The 18,086-nt window shown below is 38.8% G+C and overlaps 1 protein-coding gene across 3 annotated transcripts; it reads right to left on the reverse strand.

The window, feature by feature from the left end:
• Positions 1-1,785: 1,785 nt before the first annotated feature.
• Positions 1,786-17,812, reverse strand: znf395b (zinc finger protein 395b). 3 transcript variants are annotated; one of them, XM_058613582.1, is made up of 10 exons: positions 17,216-17,812; positions 14,771-14,891; positions 13,997-14,178; positions 13,809-13,921; positions 12,294-12,493; positions 12,062-12,162; positions 10,055-10,349; positions 5,193-5,300; positions 4,874-4,980; positions 1,786-2,672 (listed from the first exon to the last, which is right to left on the reverse strand). In XM_058613582.1, exons 2-10 carry the CDS (start codon positions 14,882-14,884, stop codon positions 2,558-2,560), a joined length of 1,335 nt encoding a protein of 444 aa, XP_058469565.1. In that variant the 5' UTR covers positions 14,885-14,891; positions 17,216-17,812; the 3' UTR covers positions 1,786-2,557. The 3 variants fall into 3 exon arrangements, with proteins under 3 accessions (XP_058469565.1, XP_058469563.1, XP_058469562.1); XM_058613580.1 differs by having other exon boundaries at positions 10,055-10,352; positions 14,771-14,888; positions 17,216-17,809; XM_058613579.1 differs by having other exon boundaries at positions 10,055-10,352; positions 17,216-17,806.
• Positions 17,813-18,086: the final 274 nt, after the last annotated feature.

Here is an 18,086-nt window from a genome sequence, read left to right on the forward strand (position 1 = left end):
TATATATATGTATAGATATACTAATATATATGATTTTGACAGGTCCATAAGTGCTAAACTTCCCCTGGCTGCAAATTGTTGAAGCAAAGTGGAGGCAGCACTCAGTCAGATGTAAATGTGGTTGCACTGTGGGATCGCTGAAGCACAAACTGTTAATTACTGGTAGGAGAATCCAATTTTCTGCTTAAGGAACTAAATTGGACAGTGGAACTTCTGTCTGAACTCTCAAACTCACTAAAATGCTGCATTTCCTTTGAGTATTGACTCAAAAAATGTCCCCCTTTTATGTGATAAAGTTTCTCTTGAGGAAATGAGTCAGTCTTTGGGCTTCACTGGACTTCCATTCAGTGTAACAACACTGCCCTCTAGTGTACGAGGAGCAAACATGGATTGATTTGTGTAAAAGTCCTTAGTGATATTTGGGGGAAAAATTGTATTTTTCTGCATTTAGGGTCAAATTACATTATAAATAAATAATAATAATAATAATAAATTAAATAAGGAAATTCATGACATATACTTACCTGTCAATCATATTCAAACTATCATTTCAACAGTTGTACAGAAATTATTCAGGTGGTTGTGTGAGCCCTAAGTTTAACTTAAAAAATGGGTGTTAATATTTTATTTCGACCCTCCCCCTGGAGACACTGCAACACTTAAATATAAATGCATTTTAAAACCATTAACTGGAAGTGAATTTAGTAGACCCAAATTTATAGTGATACAGACTACAATAGGGTCACACGACGGGTTATTGGCTAGCGCTGTTGTCTTACAGCAAGAAAGTCACCGGTTTGAATCCTGGTTTGAACTGGCTTTGCCTCCGACCTCCCCGTGACCCTCATGTGGTAGACAATGAGACAAATAGGATATTTTTTGTAATGTGAAACTGAATACAGGCAGTTTACATTATGAAGGGAATTTCAATGAAATTATTTTGATATGTATTTTTTAAAATGCATCTAAACAGGAGTGACAGAACTGGACACAGATAAGAATTAGAAGATGAGAATATAGATTTTCCTGCCAAAAATAATTAGTAACCCTCATTAAATCAGATTTTTCTTCCACTTACAATCATTTCCCCAGTTCCTGACTATGGAAATGCGGGGAGCAATAGTTAGAGAGGTGTTGTTCAGGCAGCATTTTGGTGTATATATTAAAAAACAAACAAAAAACAAAAAAAACACCATACCATTTTGAATTAAACATGACTCAACCTGGGTTTTTCTTTTGAGGAGCAGCTCGTGTCACTTTGTGCTTTGGAAACTTCGAGGGCCATTAGCTGTTTGCAGCAATGTATGATGGGAAAACCACCGTCTTAATGTACCATTTAACAAGAAAAGAACAGGATGAAGTGTGCATGTGAAATATGCTCATCATTATACAGTGTAGGGTGTTTCTGCTTGGGTTTAAAAATAAGTTCACTAATTAGTTCTGGTATCGAGATATTTTCCCACACAAGCAGGTCACATCCATACTTTTGCATCTTAATAGTGTTTACTAGTGTTTGATAAGGAGATGTAATAAAGTGTGCATATATATGTGTGTGTGTGTGTTAGTGAGAGTGTGTATGAGCGTGTGTGCGTGTGCACGTGCATGTGCGTGTCTGTAGGGTTTTTCTCTCAAACAGTGAATACAGTGTATATTCCCGATCACATTATACCATTGTTCTGAGTCTTCATACAAAAATGTGTATAGAGAAAAGTATAATAAAATAGTTTGCTATTTATTTTGTGGACTGTCATGCAAAAGAAAAACTAAAAAAAAACAAAAAACGTCTCAAATTCTCAGTGCTTTTTAATGTGTTTGACAATATATTTCCTGTTTTTTTTGCTTTTCTTTTTTGTTTTGTTTGTTTTTTATTGCTATTACAAACGCATTCTCCTAATGCTAATCCCATAAACGCCATGACTCATTGCTTCACGGGTAAAACATTACAACACTGGTCATGGGCAGGAAGGAAATCTGTTTCATGATTTCATGGAAGGAACTTGGTTGAGTCGAACCAATTGTAGCTTATTCCTGTGAGTTTTTATACTGACAAAGTGCCAAAAGACATGAAAATTGCAAAAAAAAAAATCATCTGCCCCTGGACTGAACATGACAATTAAAAAAAAAAGGTATAAAATACTCATATGTAACTCAGAGCATACATACAATATCATGGACATCATAACCACTGTGTAACCACTGGAAGAAAAGGTTGGAATAAAGAGAAACAGCCAAGCTGCAGTCTAATAATGTGGAGCTACAGGTGCAGTAATACCACCGTTATTGATAAAGTATTGTACGCTTAGCACACATCACATAGTCAAAGTCAGTCAACAGTTGGCACCATCGCAGACTTCCGTTTTCGGGATCAAGTTACAAAGATACAGAAAAGTCAATTTGCATTCTTTTAAGAAAGAAACGAAACAGGCTCAAAGTAAAAAAGAAAAGAAAAGGACATGTAATCAAAGAACACTTGTTTTTCTTGACGGCTCTTGGGCCCTGATTTGTAGCCTCTTTTTTTGATAAAAGTCTCTCTCGTCACTTCCACACGTGGGTGTTTTCAGTCGAGGAAGCGCTGGCAGGCTTTTTTCCAGCGACAGGCTGTGCACCACTGATCCTTGCGCTCCACTCCGTACACCTTGCGGCACTTTTTGGCCTCGCCGCGACTTTTCCTGCTGCGGACGGAGAGACATGAAACCGTGAGGCTGAGCTGTGATGCGTCATATTCGCGTGATAGGACGAGGAGAACACAGTAGAGCTGAACAAAGAGGGGCAACAATATAATTGTATATCCATCCGTTCATCCATTGTCCAACACTTTATCTTTCTACATGAGGGTCGCGGGGCTGATGGTGCCAATCGCGGCTGACATGAGGGTGAAAGGCGGGGTTTGTTCACACACCTTCAGGCAATTAAGAGTGCTCAATTAACCTCTTTCATGTTGGAGGACACTCACGTACACACAGTGTGGCACTCTCTGGCCCATAATTGATTTTTCTGGCAGATACTAGAGCTGAAACGATTAATCGATGATTACTAAATGAATCGACAACTGTTTTGATAATCGATTAATCGCTTTGAAGCTTTTTTCATGATTAAAACACGATTTCTGATTGTTTAAGCTTCTTAAATATGAATATTTTCTTCATTTCTTTGCTTCATTAAAAGTCAATCATTTTGGTTTGTGGACAAAACAAGAACATTTGAGAATATCATCATGTCCAGGTTTGACGAACACCGATCAAAATTGTTTGGTTTATTATTTATGGTTTTCTGATATTTTATGGACCAAACGATTAATCGATTAATCAAATAAATAATCGGTAACACTTAAGATTGGGGAACACATATTCACCATTAACTAGGTGCTTACTAACATGCATATAATTCACATACTAGCCCTTTATTAGTAATTATTAAAAATCTTAATTCATGTCGTAATAGAGGTAGAATAAGGTGTTAATACATGCTTAATAATTAGTAATAAAGGGCTAGTGTGCTATTTATGCATGTTAGTGAGCACCGAGTTAATAGTGAATATGTGTTCCCTAATCTAAAAGTGTTACCAAATAATCGACAGATTAATCGATATACGTATTTTAAATACTGAATTAAATCACTTTTAAATCTTCTATAGGCTGAATATCTATGAAATGCTGTGTCAGCACTGGAGTGCAGCCTTTAACCAATCACAAGCAAAATATTGTTTAAATGGGACGTTTGTGAGGACATGAGCCCCGTCATTAAAAAGCGTTAAAGATGATTGACGAGTTGGTAGTTTTTTTTTTAGCTCTGACGCTGCTGTTGTTGTTGTTGCTGTGAGTGTTTTTTTCCACAGCAAAGAGGATTTTGAAATAGTTAATGTGTTCGAAGTGTAACGAGAGGAGAAAACTGCCTAATGGCAGGAATTTCACATCCAGTCCACATTTAGGGAGTGGGACTAATAATGCATGAATGAGTACATTAAACTGTAATGATGCAAAGCTGCGCAATATGATCATTAGCTTTTAACTCGCAATGATGGATTTCCATCATCATCACAACTTGAGAGTTGTTTCTTAAATCGCTGAACGAAGAAGAAAAGTGAAGCACAAATGTATGAGTTGTTGAGATGAAGGTTTTTAGGATGAAATAAATCTGTATATAAATGTCAACAATGAGATTGGAGTTAAAAGTGTTTATCATAAATCACAATAAAAATCATTGAATGAGTTGACTGTAGTGAGAGTTCATAAATATTTCACGTGAAAATACTGTGGAGCTCAACAACATACAGTCCTAGCTGTTTATTTTCAAGTGCCACTCGGGAGGAGTCTGCATGTTTACAAGTCAGTGACGCAGTATTTACATGCTTCATTAAACAGTGCATTAGATGCATATACTCTATGCTCGTTACACATAGTAATGATATAATTTAACATTCTTGTTTTTATGAAAAGATTTGACTATAAATCCTTCACCAAATTCACCAATATACCAATGATAATATAACTAAGATAACTACTTCTTACCTAAATGTTTGATAAAGTGATTACAGTTTGTTTTAAGGCCGTTTAAAGTTAGAATTATGACAATATTATGAATAATAATTATTTTAACAGCTCATTGATGGGTTGTCGTCATTTACCTCATTGTCAGATCAATATTTTTAACCTCAATGTCTTTTTAACGTGACGTTAGTTACGTGAAGGAAACTTAATTGGAGCTGCGTGGTGAAGGAAACAGCAGCACGAGCATGAGAGAACTCATTTAACAATGTTTCAAAATTGAAAGCTATGCAGTCCAACTTTAACGACCACATACGTACAGAATTGTATAATAACAGCCTCATGTGTACTTTGTGTTGACTAAAGCTCAGGTGTGTGTATTGTCCCACCTGAAGGAGCCGTGATTGCGGGACGGCGACGCGCTCATGGGCTGTAACCTGTTCTGTTGCAGCCACTGTTCTCCAACACTGACTGACCGGCAACGAGGTTTCACCATCTGAGCAGAGGAGAGAAGAAACCGTGAGTGTGACCATCATTTATGTCAGTGGCAACATAATCTCACTGTATCCCCAACATTCACGGTTTGTATGAGAGTTTATTTTAACACTCAAACGCTGTCATGGTGACTTAAGAAAAACAAATCTGTTAATCAAATCAAACTGATGGAGATAAGCAGCTGTTATACAGGCGGACAGGACGTGGACATACTGGGGTGTTGCTGGGGTCAGAGGCTGAGGTGGTGGTGGGGGTGGTGGGGGTGGTGAGGGTGGCGGGCGTCCAGCTGGGGGCCACAGGTACCTGGACGGGGCTACAGGCCTGAGAGAAGCAAAGAACAGGAGACAACACATCAGTGAGTGAATCTGCAGCTCCTTAATCTAGATTACTGTTTCCTTCATACGAAAATTACTAAGAGCTGAAACAATTAATTGATTAATCGATGATTAATCGATAACTAAATTAGAGATGTTCCGATACCATTTTTTCCCTCCCGATACCGATTCCGATACTTGTGCTGTGGGTATCGGCCGATACCGAGTACCGATACCGATACCAGTGTGTTATAAAAAAATATATATCATACTACGCCTGCATGACTGTGATATGATTATCATCACCAAATCCTTTACCGTATCAGTCACGGGTGTCAGACAGTGGAATAATCTGGATGAGGAGATGAAAAAATCAGCAAAACGGAGTGTATTTAAAAAGAAGTATGTAGAGATGACCATAAATCGATACAGAATGACCCAGGAGGAAAGTATGACAAAGGTCAGAGACAGAAATCTGTAGACACCGTGAGGATACGGCAGTGGAAGCAAATGTAACCAAACAACAGCTGACATACATGGAGTCTGATTGACTGTCTAGAGCTAGACTGCATCTCTGAGTGCTACCTGATGCTGAAACATGTTTTTGTCAAAATGTCATAAGAAAAAGAAAAATGATGTATTGTATGATGAAAATATGTATTCTGTGGGTAATGGGGACGGGACTAGATAAGCTTTTGCTTCTCCGGCTTTCCCTTTTGGTTATGTGTATTGTTTAAACTACACTAAGATTATGTGTGATGATGAGTGATCTAACTGACATGACCGAAGTAAACATACATATATATATATATATATATATATATATATATATATACATATATATACATATAAATAAATAAATCATTGGTGGTAAGGTTTGGCTCAGGTTAAACCCTCTGTAAAACATGAACGAATACAGCAAATGGACATCATTTATTTTTACCAGTGATATGTTATTTAGTTTTTCAGCTTGTACGTTTGTTTTCACTCTGGTCCAAACACCGCAGCACTGGCAGAGCTTCATGTTTCCATGACGACTGACCGGGAAAGGACGCGCGTGACATCATTTTTACTCGACTCCAGATTGTTAAAATGAGTCTCTGAAGTAACGTTAAACTTTAAAAACAGAGGCATACATACGCAGGACACAGGTACGCTGGTTAGTTGTAGCGCTGCTCTTTTCGTTTAATAAACGGGCCGCTCCAGTTTGACGTTAGACGCGCTAACGGAGCTAGCGCAGCTAACAACGCTAACGGAGCTAACTGGTAAATACTGCCAAACCGCCGACATGATGAGCTAACGTTAGCTCCTTGTCTACAGGTGTCAGGTGATCAGTTCTTCTTCACGCCTCTAAAACAGCACAGCGCAACTGTTTCAAGAGCGGCGAAGAAGAACTGCGTCAGAGCTAACGGAGCTCTATTAAATAACGTGGTATCGGATCGGTGCATGGACTCCAGTACTCGCCGATACCGATACCCACATTTTCGGCAGTATCGGAGGCATTTCCGATACCGGTATCGGAATCGGAACAACTCTAAACTAAATTAGTCGACAACTATTTGGATAATAGAAACAAGATTTCCTGTTGTTTAAACTTCTTAAATGTGAGTATTTTCTTCATTTCTTTCCTCTGGATAAAAAAAGAATTCATTAAAAGTGAATCATTTTGGTGTGTGGACAAAACAGAACATGATCATTCCCATGATTCACGAACACCGATCAATCGATTAATCGCAAAATAATCGACAGATTAATCGATTATGAAAATAGTCGTCAGTTGCAGCTCTAAAAGTTACATACATTTTAATTTTAAAACCTGGAAAAACAAAGATCTTCAGCTGCTAAATGCTTTACTACGTTCACCAGCTAGTTAGTTGTTAAAGGTACAACAGACAGGATTACCGATTAATAATTCAATAATAACCTTTCAGCGAGATGTAAATGCAGTGATTTTAGAGAGGGAATGACTCTTCTTCACGTTTACTGTCTTTACTCCTTCTGTCCTGACACGGGAGGCCTCGACCAATCAGAGAGAGCATACAATGATTGCTGCAGAGTCTAAAAAGGTTCAGACTAACTAATGCAATAAAACAAGATTTCACATGTGAGAGAACTATGATCTGAAAACATTAGTATTTCAATGACTTGTGGATGAAACGATCAAGTGCTTTTTTGTGAGGAATTTGTCTACTACAGCTTTATCTGTAACGTGAAACACTATACAGAACATTTATGTGAATAAAAGCAAAACATTGAGCTAAAAGAGGATAGAATGTGCCTCAGAGTGAAGGTTAAAGCTCTTATAGTCTGTTCTGCAGGATAAACTTGGATAAAAATGTGCTAATTTAGCAGAATAAAACATTTTGAAGGATAAAATGCAGCTGAAAACGACAGCACTGCATGATTGTGCTGCTTACACTGACATTAATGTCATCACGTCAGCCCACAGACAGCAGTTCCACACGATCCATTCATATTTTGTGATCCCAACATTTTGCCGTAAGAAATATGAGGCATTAAAAAAAAAAAAAAACACAAGGCCTCACATATTTCATGGTTTTCCTGTTCCCTCTGCCCTATTTCTTTCTCCCTGTGTAACGCTGCTCCGTCTGCACACATCACCAAAGTGCACATGCCCACATTCCTCACACCCCGCCCCACCGCGTCCACAGACAGACAGACAGACAGACAGACAGACAGACAGATGGAGAAGAATGAGAAGAAAGTGCAGTGTAATATCCACAAAACGGCACAGGACAAGAGAAAAACGATACGCCTAAATTATAAACCAAGATTTGCCTCAAGCACAAGTGACTCACACAAAAAAGAAACACTGAGCCACAATTCAAGCCCACACTACATTTCTGCATCCACGAGGAAATTACAGACAGACGGGGGACAAAAGGAGACATTTTCTAACATAATAATAATAATAATAATAATATTAATGTCTTTTACTTTGTGTATTGATTACATTAGCCCAAAGTTAGACAGCAGTCATACGGGTGCTGGAAATCCGTGAAAGTGTCTGAATTTCAATGTTGTTTTTTCAAATCTTAGTTGATTTAAGTGGAAGGGAATTGGGCTTGTAAACGGAGGGTCACCGATTCAAATCCTGGGCAAGTCAAGGGCTGGGGTGCTCCTGAGCAAGGTACCCGACCCCCATTGCTCCCAAATTCACTATCACCAATTGGTGAGTGTGGAAATAAAACTAATTCTAGATCTAATTCAAGATTTGCTACATGCTTTTTTTGGATCACATGACAAACTTTAACCTTTAATTTGTTAACCTTCTATTACAGCATCTTTTTTCATGTCATTTTAAAACATGAAATAATCATTTTGGTGCTGAAAAACCTTGAAAAGTGCTTGAATTTTGCTCTTCGAAAAGGTGTATGGACCTGGTAACAGAGTCCATGTTAGTGTTGCTCAGCCTTTCACAGGCTGCTTTGAGTGTGCTCTCCTTGGGGGAGCGAGTGAGCCGCCGCCGCATGGTCTCCCACTGTCACAAAGCGTCCTTTTACAGGGTAAATGCGGGTCACCAGTAAAATGTACTGCTTTGTGATGCATAAACAAAGTTGTAGCTCTTTGGCGTGTCACAGTGGCATCTGCATGGGTAACCACGGAAGCCGTGTTGAAACATGAAACTCCTGCACAGAAACGACATTCAAATGGAAATAAAATCCCCTTTTCGTCCACTTTTCTCGGTTCTGTTTTTGTTTTCAATTGCGCCGTGGTTGCATAGAAAATATGATTAAATTTGGGCGATGTGAAACAGTGATGTTTGGGGGATAAATTCCTGTAGTCACGCGCTCAAATCTACGCCGGACATTTAATAATTCATGCGGACAAGGACTGTGCTGTCTCTTTGCATCACTCTCCCAAAACACACATGTTCCACAGAACTCACATTTATTTGTTGTTGCTCAGTGACAGACTGAGGCTCTTTGCCTGTGACATTTAGACTGTGGCAAAGTAAAGTGAAGAAGAGAAAAACACCTTAAAATAAGGGCAAATGAGATTGTTTTAGCTCAGATCCACCCACACAACACTAACTAATCATCTGGTCGCCCATTTGAAACCAAAGAGTAATAATAAGGAAACCACCATCATAAAAATATTATAATGAATAAAGATTGACATAAAAATGATTATTTTAACACACAGACAAACTTTCTGAGTCTCTTATATAAGTATATAAATAATTCCATACAAAGTCAATTATTTATTTCACAAACAGCTAAAAAAAAACATTACTTAAGAACTTAAATTTACACAAAACAAAGCGCTCCATAAATAATAATAATAATTAAAGCTGCAGTATGGAACGTCTTTTTTGTTATTGTCGATTATATTATTATATTATATTATTCTGTGAACAGAAACGATATGACGTCATTTGTTTGTTGTGTCTCTCATCTTAATCTCATCAGACCTGACTGAGGGAGCGTTTGTGTGTATACAGGGGCAGCACACGGGCGGGTGGGGACAAGAAAGCAGTGAGTGTGAGCAGCAGAATTCACTTGTGAAACTTTCGATCGTACTCCAAACCGATTGCACCTTGTCGTTGTTGCCTCCGTCTGCCTTAATATAAAATGAATCACTTCCTGTGTGCAGCAGACATTAGTTTATATTTAAATTGTAGTTTCTACTATACACAAAGATACTAAGCTATGAGCCTCCTGGCTTCACATTCAGCTTCCAGATTTATAAATCCTCACATGTTCCAAATATTCTACGACACCATGTGTGAACACTCACCTGATAGAGATGCTCTGTGTGGATCTGCCAGAAGCTGCTCGGGGCCGACTGGCTGAGTGGACTGGGTCTGCTCGAGCCCAGTCCAGAGCTGGAGTTGGACCTGGGCCTGTGAGCCTGTGGTGGGATCTGGAGCCCAGAGCCCGAAGGAGAACCACAGGGGGCCCAGCTGAGATGAGGGGACGACGCTTGGCCCAGAGCCTGCTGGGAAGCAGCTGGAGTGGAGCTGGTATCCACGCTGTCACAGGAGACCTTGGTGAAGTAGAAGTCCTCTTCTCTCTGAGACTGATCTGATCCACTGCTGTACATGTATGTGTGTGTGTGTTTGTGAGTGTGTGTGTGTGTGTGTGGTGGGGACACACAGACGGACAGACAGACAGAAAGAGTGTTATTTGTCCAGCTGTGTTTCTGAAAGAGTGAGTGAGTGAGTGAGTAAACATTTCATAAAGGCAGAATTCCATCTTCAAATATTTCCACTATAGTAAAAATGTGTGTTTTTCACTGCACGATGAAGAAGAGACAAAACACTGTCGACATAGAGTTGCTGAGCACTTACTACACAATATATCACAACAATATCTCAACAATACTACACAAGTTATAGACAGACATGTTGCAAAGACTGATTGAATTGTAGTAAATGAGGATTGTGCTTGTTTTGTTTGACTTTTATTTCATAATAAATTCCCCAGATACTGCATTATTACCCTCCTACACCAAACTAGTTGCTTTATAGTGAAAATAATTGGTTAGACAATTGCAATCAATTTAAATCATTGTGTTTACATTTATTTAATAATCTCAGATTTTATGTTTTTATTTCAACAATCCAGGGCAGTTTGGGATGTTTTTGTTTGGTGAAGCAGGAAGTATTTTAAGTTGGTCATTAATACAACTGTTTCATTAACAATGAAGATAACATATTTAATTTTTAAATGTTTTCAGTGACTGCAAAGGACACTCACTGTCTGGTTACGTTAGCAGCAAAGACATTAATATTGTATACTGAAGTATTTCTTTATTTATGGCAAGTCAAATTGACATTTACTATTGTCATTGCACTATTTAACAATATTTTCCAGTTTATTTGCCTTTACTAATTTAATCAAATTTAATTTGAATTGGTATTATATTATATTATATTATATTATATTATATTATATTATATTGTTGAAGAGGAAGGTAATTTGGCACACTGCATACTAACAGTAAATAAAAAAGCCACACATTCTCTCAAATAAAAGTAAGTACAGTCAAGTTAAAACTACTATATTATATTTCTTAAAATTTAACTAGGCTTTTACTTTATAGTTCTAGTATACTATTCTTTAAATTGCACTAATAAAATGAGTAAACGTTAATGCTTAAATTAAATAATTATATATATATATATACACAGCATATATATTAATTTTCATTCTTTTTTTTAAAGTTAAATGTATTATTATGTTTATTCTATTCAAAATAACGTGATTCATTTATGATACATATTTCTTAGAAATGTCTGGTTTATCTCTTCAAAATAGCATAAAAAATTACTTTTAAATAGAAATAAAAAACTTTTATTATGAATTGGGATGCAATGTTTAGTCATTTAAAAATAAGGTTTGGGCTGATATGGGTTTTTCTATTGCCAATAGATATTTTTACAAACAGGGCAGCCGATAATGGATGCAGATTTTTAAATTGTTTAACTGTTTAATAATAACAAATTATTTACTTTGGTAATCAGTTACAGAACACCACAATGGTCCGTCTCTGACTGATACATGTTGTGTCTGCACTGCAGTGCAATTATATACATTATTTTGAGCAAAATACTGTGTAAAATAAACATTAAATACAAGAAACAGATCATCAAAAAGCTGAAATTGTATGGACTGGCCAATGAAGATTATTGTGGTTGTGGTTCTGTTTTCCTGATCAATAAATTCATTTAATACTTTCATTTTTTTCTTTAACTTGAGCTAACATCGTGTTACTAAACTATATAATATATAAATATCTCACCCTAGATGCAGCACACGGATGTGTCGCTTTATTCCGACTGAAGACGTGAGGACTTTGCCACAACTGGGCCACAGACACCTGTACACTCCTCGAGAAGAGCTCTGCATAAGACGGAGACACAGAGACACAGAGACAGAGACAGACAGAGAGAGAGACAGAGAGACAAAGTGAGAACATTTCCCACCTTACGTGCTACAGAGCTTATTTTAAAGGAAGATGTGCTTCTCTGTACCTTTGGCTTTTTGGAATTGAGCTCGTCTCCTTGCTCCAGCTCCATGTGTAGACCTTCATCGGGGCTGCTGTCCATCTCGGTGACAGACGGCGAGGGCGTGGGGCTGGCGTTGCCATGGTCCCAGCTCCAGTAGCCGCTGCTGCCGCTGTCAGAGAGCTCACCACCGCCACACTCCATGTCAGCTGATGATGACGAGCCAGCTGGAAAACAGAAGGAGTCACAGTAAGTTTTGATTCACTCGCCTCGTCTCCTCTTCTCCTCCTCTAAGCTTCACACAGTCACCTGTTTCTTCTAAGGTGGTAAATAACAAACAGTGCTGAGGCACCAAAATACTCATGATTCATTATTGTTTTAGAATGTAATGAAATTGCTTCATCTTACACTTGTTTGTATAAAACAAATGGTATTTTTTGATTTTCTTTGATGAAAATCAATCATTTTAAATAAGACATCGATAAATCCTGACGTCCTGGGATGTCTGAAAACAGTGGTTGGTGAGTTATAGGGCATTTTCAAATCACTTTTGTGAAATATTAAGGATTTTCCTCATTCACGATTGTCCCAATAATGGAAATTCACCCCATTCATCTCATTTTGATTGTTATTCATCACAATTCATGATAAAAATGTCCCATCCCTATGAGTGATCCTCATTTAAACAAGCACAGACTCCCCACAAACATTTGAGCCAAGAAAATATACATGATATATATATATATATATATATATATATATACAATATCTACTACATTCTAATCATTCCTGTTAACTTTTATGCTTACCAAAAAAATACATTAATTAAAAATAGTAAGTTCCTATTTCCCCTAAGCCATGTTGAGATTATTAAACAAGGACAGCTGACTTTGCTTTTCTGTTTTGTTTAGTTTTTTAAATGAATACATAAACATAACTTGGCCAGTTCTGATTATTTTCCTGATTCATACATCATGGATTTATTTGTTGCATCTAACACAAGCTTTGAAACAAAGTACAACATGAAAACAATCATGCATTCAAATGATTACACTTCAGAATTCATTATTAAAACTATTGACTCATTTGCCAACATTTGGCTTTATGTTTATAAGGAATCATGTCTTTTAAATGAATTATTATATAATTATGTATCAGTAAATATGTACTGAGCTAATTTTATAGCCCATTTCCACGGATCAAACCCCAATTTAAACACAGGTTTGATATGGCACATGGGTTTTTATCAGCTTCAGCTCCGATCATCATTTGTGGGAACGTAATATCATTAATATCAAATTCCTGTAGTCAAGTCAAAGATAGAAAATGGTAACGGCTGTAAATGTGTCACTGAGCTCCCTAGTGTTGTTGTTTTTGTTCCTCCTCTGACACAGTTCACTCATTTGTGACACACGAGTGGAAAAATCACCACAGGGCAGATCAACCACTGGCAATGGGAATAGTTTTAACAGATTAAAAAAAGTCCCTCAGTGTGAAAAAGGCAAGAATGAGCCTGTAGTATTTTGGTGAGTTGAGACAGACCTGGTCCAGGATCGGTCTGTGGAAGACTCTGGACTACAGGGCTGCAGGACAGGCTGGTCAGAACCATGGCGGCCATGATCTCGTCCATCTCCACTGACTCTGGGCTGCGGAAGCTGGAGACAAATAAAACCGTCAGACTTGTGTGTTGACACTCACACTCTCACTCTTCCTGTCAGTTACCCACTCACCTGTATGGAGGGTCTCTATTAGCCGACGTGGTTCTCAGGTGCGTTGTGGCTGCAACAGTTTGCATGGGAGCGGTCAGGGTATTCCAGCCTCGCTCCGACTCCCTCTGAAGGTGAGCTGGAGTCTTGTTTTTGTGGTTCTCTGTCAAGGTTTGGTCGGCCTGGACACGGTTCTGTGTATTAACCTTCAAACAGAAGTGGTAAAACAGGGAGATTAGAGGAAAACGTCGACAGTAAATCAGTGGAAGATGCCACACATGCTTTGCTGAAGTCTTATTTATCTTGGTGTTGCCACAATCAGGTAAAGAGCAGGTAAAGTGATAAAGAAATATCTCTTGTGACTTTGTCGCCCCACAGTAAAAAAAATAATAATAAAGGATTAAAGAGCACCTTGCTCAGTGTTTAAAGAAATGAACTTTTTAACATTCTCTGCTCTGAAATAATGAGAGACTGTCTGCTGGAGGAGCCAAACACAGACTTATACACATTAGTGTGGACCAAGGACACTCTGATGTGTGATTTGAGCAACATGGGGAGACTTAAGCATTAGTGAAAAAGAAATAAACCTACAAAGCAGGGTTTTATGGTATATAGGAGAACAAATGGCAGTATGCATAGGTTTAATTGGTGTTAGGATAATGAAAATACAGGTTCCTGACCCTAAAAAGTTGTGAGAAGCCCACTTTTAAATAACTGAATCAGTACATTAAGATGGATTAAGGGTGGTCACGTCACCCAAAAATCAACAAATCCTGAATGTTAGTTTCATTCCCTCACCGTTGTCTGCTGTGTGTCAGGCCCGCGGCTGCTGATGTGCACTGTTGTAGAGACGCAGGCCTGTAGTCCAGACGACCCTGCTCCAGCTTCGTACTCGCGTCTCATAGCTGCCATGGTGCTGCTGCGTGCAGTGAGGGGATGAAAACACAACAGGGGTATTATGATCATTAGAATTATGATAATTATAATTCAAATTGCAGGACTTCATTTTTAAATGTGTATGTACAGTGGAAATAAAAGGTGCCGTGCGCGATATTGAGCAACATTTTTTGGTGAAGTTGCAGGTGAATATTGTGATTTAGTATTTAACTTTGATAGAATTGGAAAACTCATGAGAAGGTCTTACATGGGTGAAAATTTGCAGTAAATCCTACATTTCCCACAACGCATCGCAATTATATATTCATTAATCTTGAATTAGTTTCGTCTGATCCTTCCAACAACCTAAACGACCACTTAAAGCAAACTTCACGACCCACAACACAAAGTTAAACCTAACGATGTCATCAAGCCTTTAGAGTTACAGTATTCTCAGACTTGACATTATACACAACAAACAACAAAGTATCCTGACTTCCATGTGTGATTGCGTTCCATCAAAATGTGAGTTTATATATACTTTTTTCTGGATATTACATATTATTTGAAAACAAGTAAACACTCGGCCCAGTTCACATGAGTGCACACACAGCAACAACACCACGAGATGTTTGGAAATTATTACAGGAATTTTTACACACACACACACACATGCATGCGCGCGCACACACGCACACACACACATTGGAGTGGATTTAGACCGAGGCTGAACCCAAATCTTGCTGTACTGCTCTTGTCCACTCTGTTGACACTGATAACGTGTTCAGCAGACATAATCTGACGTCTTGGTGCCTTCACTGTGGCCTGAAGCCCACAGAGGTAAAATGGGGGCACTGCTGCATTCATGAGATGTGGGAATAATCCTGATGAAATGGTCGAAAAGCTCATCCACCTCTGATTATCCTTTCAATTACTCAATTTTTCATAGTAACTGTCAGCTGTCGGACTCCATTAAGTGAGTTTCTTGAAGAGTCTTGCAGGTCAGATGAGCTGCTTTGTACAAGCCACCCACATTATACAGAATCATATCATTTGAAATACAATAATTTAAGGATATTGAGCTTAAATTATGACGTCTATTTATCTGTTCAAAAAAGCAAAAATACCCGATAGTTTTCAGTTATGGGGACTTTAAAGCTTAACATTGGTGTGGATGGAATATCTTTATTTTTAAGTTTAGTTTGGGGGAAAAACTAACTGTGAGGGGATTATTTACAATTTTGTGATTGATGGGTGGATCAACAACTGAAAAAAGTATTTGGTGCCAAGCCAATTGGTCATAACACTTTTGTTCTTCTTTTTTTTTTAAGCATTAAGCAAAATAGCCCACGAAATGAAGAAATATCAGTGCTACACAAACACAGCTGTGCTCCAAAACAGTATGTGATGAGATGCTGTATATTAAAAGCCTCTGTTGCTTAATATTAGTTAAACTTCTTGTGAAAGGACTTTTTTTTTTCTCACTGATGTAAAATGGGACTCCACTGCCATGTTCAAGGGTTGTTTACCACTCCGAAGCCTTCGCCTTGTGTCGCTTCCAACGGAAAACCTGTAATCTCCGACACTTTCTTTCGCATTTGAACGCAGCATAGAGCCTGCTATTCAGCCGCCTCTCCGCCAATCAGCGGCGAGTGTGGCTAGTAAACAAGCAGCCCGAGTGGGCGAAGCGCGGCCGCTGATTGGTCGAGCTCTCCCGTTCAAGTACACACCTCCCTTCTGACAACGTGTTCGGGCACGAGTTTCGCCGGGAGGGACGAAGATGGACGAGGAGCATAGTGGCGAAATAGAAACGACATATTTTCTTTTTAAAAAAAAACCGCATAAAACACATCAAATCACACGCATGACGCACGGCAAGAGGGTGACGTCACTGTCGCGCGCACAAACACTAAGGATACAACGATGAAAAAGTCATTTTAACGATAATAACGGTTATATTTAGTAAAGTAAGAGATTTATGCACATATGCATTGATTGGAAATAGCATGGGTTTTTAATATAAGGCGATAAAACATGTATAATTAGCTCACGGTGCGTTTACTGCGGGTTACACACAGCAGAGGACATGCAAACTGTGGGTGATAAAAATAAACATGTAATTAGCATGTTGTTGTGACGTGTTTTCGCCTTCATATGACACGTTTATCATGTTTTAACGACATCCCTGCTCTGATCTCTCCACCCGGCAACACTGTGAGAAACAACCCTCTCCTCCTCCTTCTCCTCCTTCTCCTCCACCGCTCACTGAAGGAAAACAACATTTTTTTTTCCTGCTGTCCTCGCTGCAAAAACAGACGCCAAACATAACAACAAAAGCACAGAATAATGCTCGTTTCATGTACTCACTCGGCGTCGTCCGTCCCGTCAGGGAAGTGCAGCGGCCGGGCTTTTTAAATGTTGAAGCTGCCGGGCTTGACCGTCCCACCGGCTCTTCACTCTCTCCGTGTGTGCCGGGGGAAGAAGGGGGTTGGTCGGTCGGATACGCGCCTACGTGTGTCTGCACGGTGGAGCAATGCCGGGGGTGACAGCTGGGCAGAGCGCAGCGCACAGATAACAGCGGGCTGCAGCGCCGCCGCCGCCGCGCACAACTGAGAGGATGATGTAGGTGAGAGGTTACTGACAGCAGCAGCAGCAGCAGCAGGATCCTCTTAGTTACATCATCACTGTTGTTTATACGTTCTGTCCCTAATAAAAAAAAAAGCTAACCAAAATAAACAATAATGCACATTGATTTTTAGTAATATCACAAATTATAAAGGTCTAAGAGCCAATATAATACTCGGTATCGGTCAGATTCTGGTCAAAATCACAGGATCAGATATCAGACAGATATAAATGTCACTATGCACGGACTAAAAGTGTCATGTTGTGGGCTACTTAGTTCACTATGTAATAATAACTTCCTCGCGAATTAAACCTGCACAATACTGCACATGGTCTGATGATGACTGTACTTAGAAAGTGTAATTCTTTGCTCCAAAAAAATGGAAGAGGTCGCACATCCTGTTATGTGAAGGCCACATCAGGTTCCTGAAGAGGGAGGAGTGAACAGAGGAGTCCTCCTTTTGTTCTGCAGCCTCACCATCAGATGTCACTAATGGCACTTTTCCATTATACAGTTCTAACACGACTCAGCTCGACTCTTGTTTTTGTTGCTTTTCCATTAGTGATAATACCTGGTACTTTTATACAAACCTGCTCTTGTGAGGTTCCAAGC

Source organism: Solea solea, chromosome 17 (genome assembly GCF_958295425.1).
Source record: "Solea solea chromosome 17, fSolSol10.1, whole genome shotgun sequence".
NCBI lineage: Eukaryota > Metazoa > Chordata > Actinopteri > Pleuronectiformes > Soleidae > Solea > Solea solea.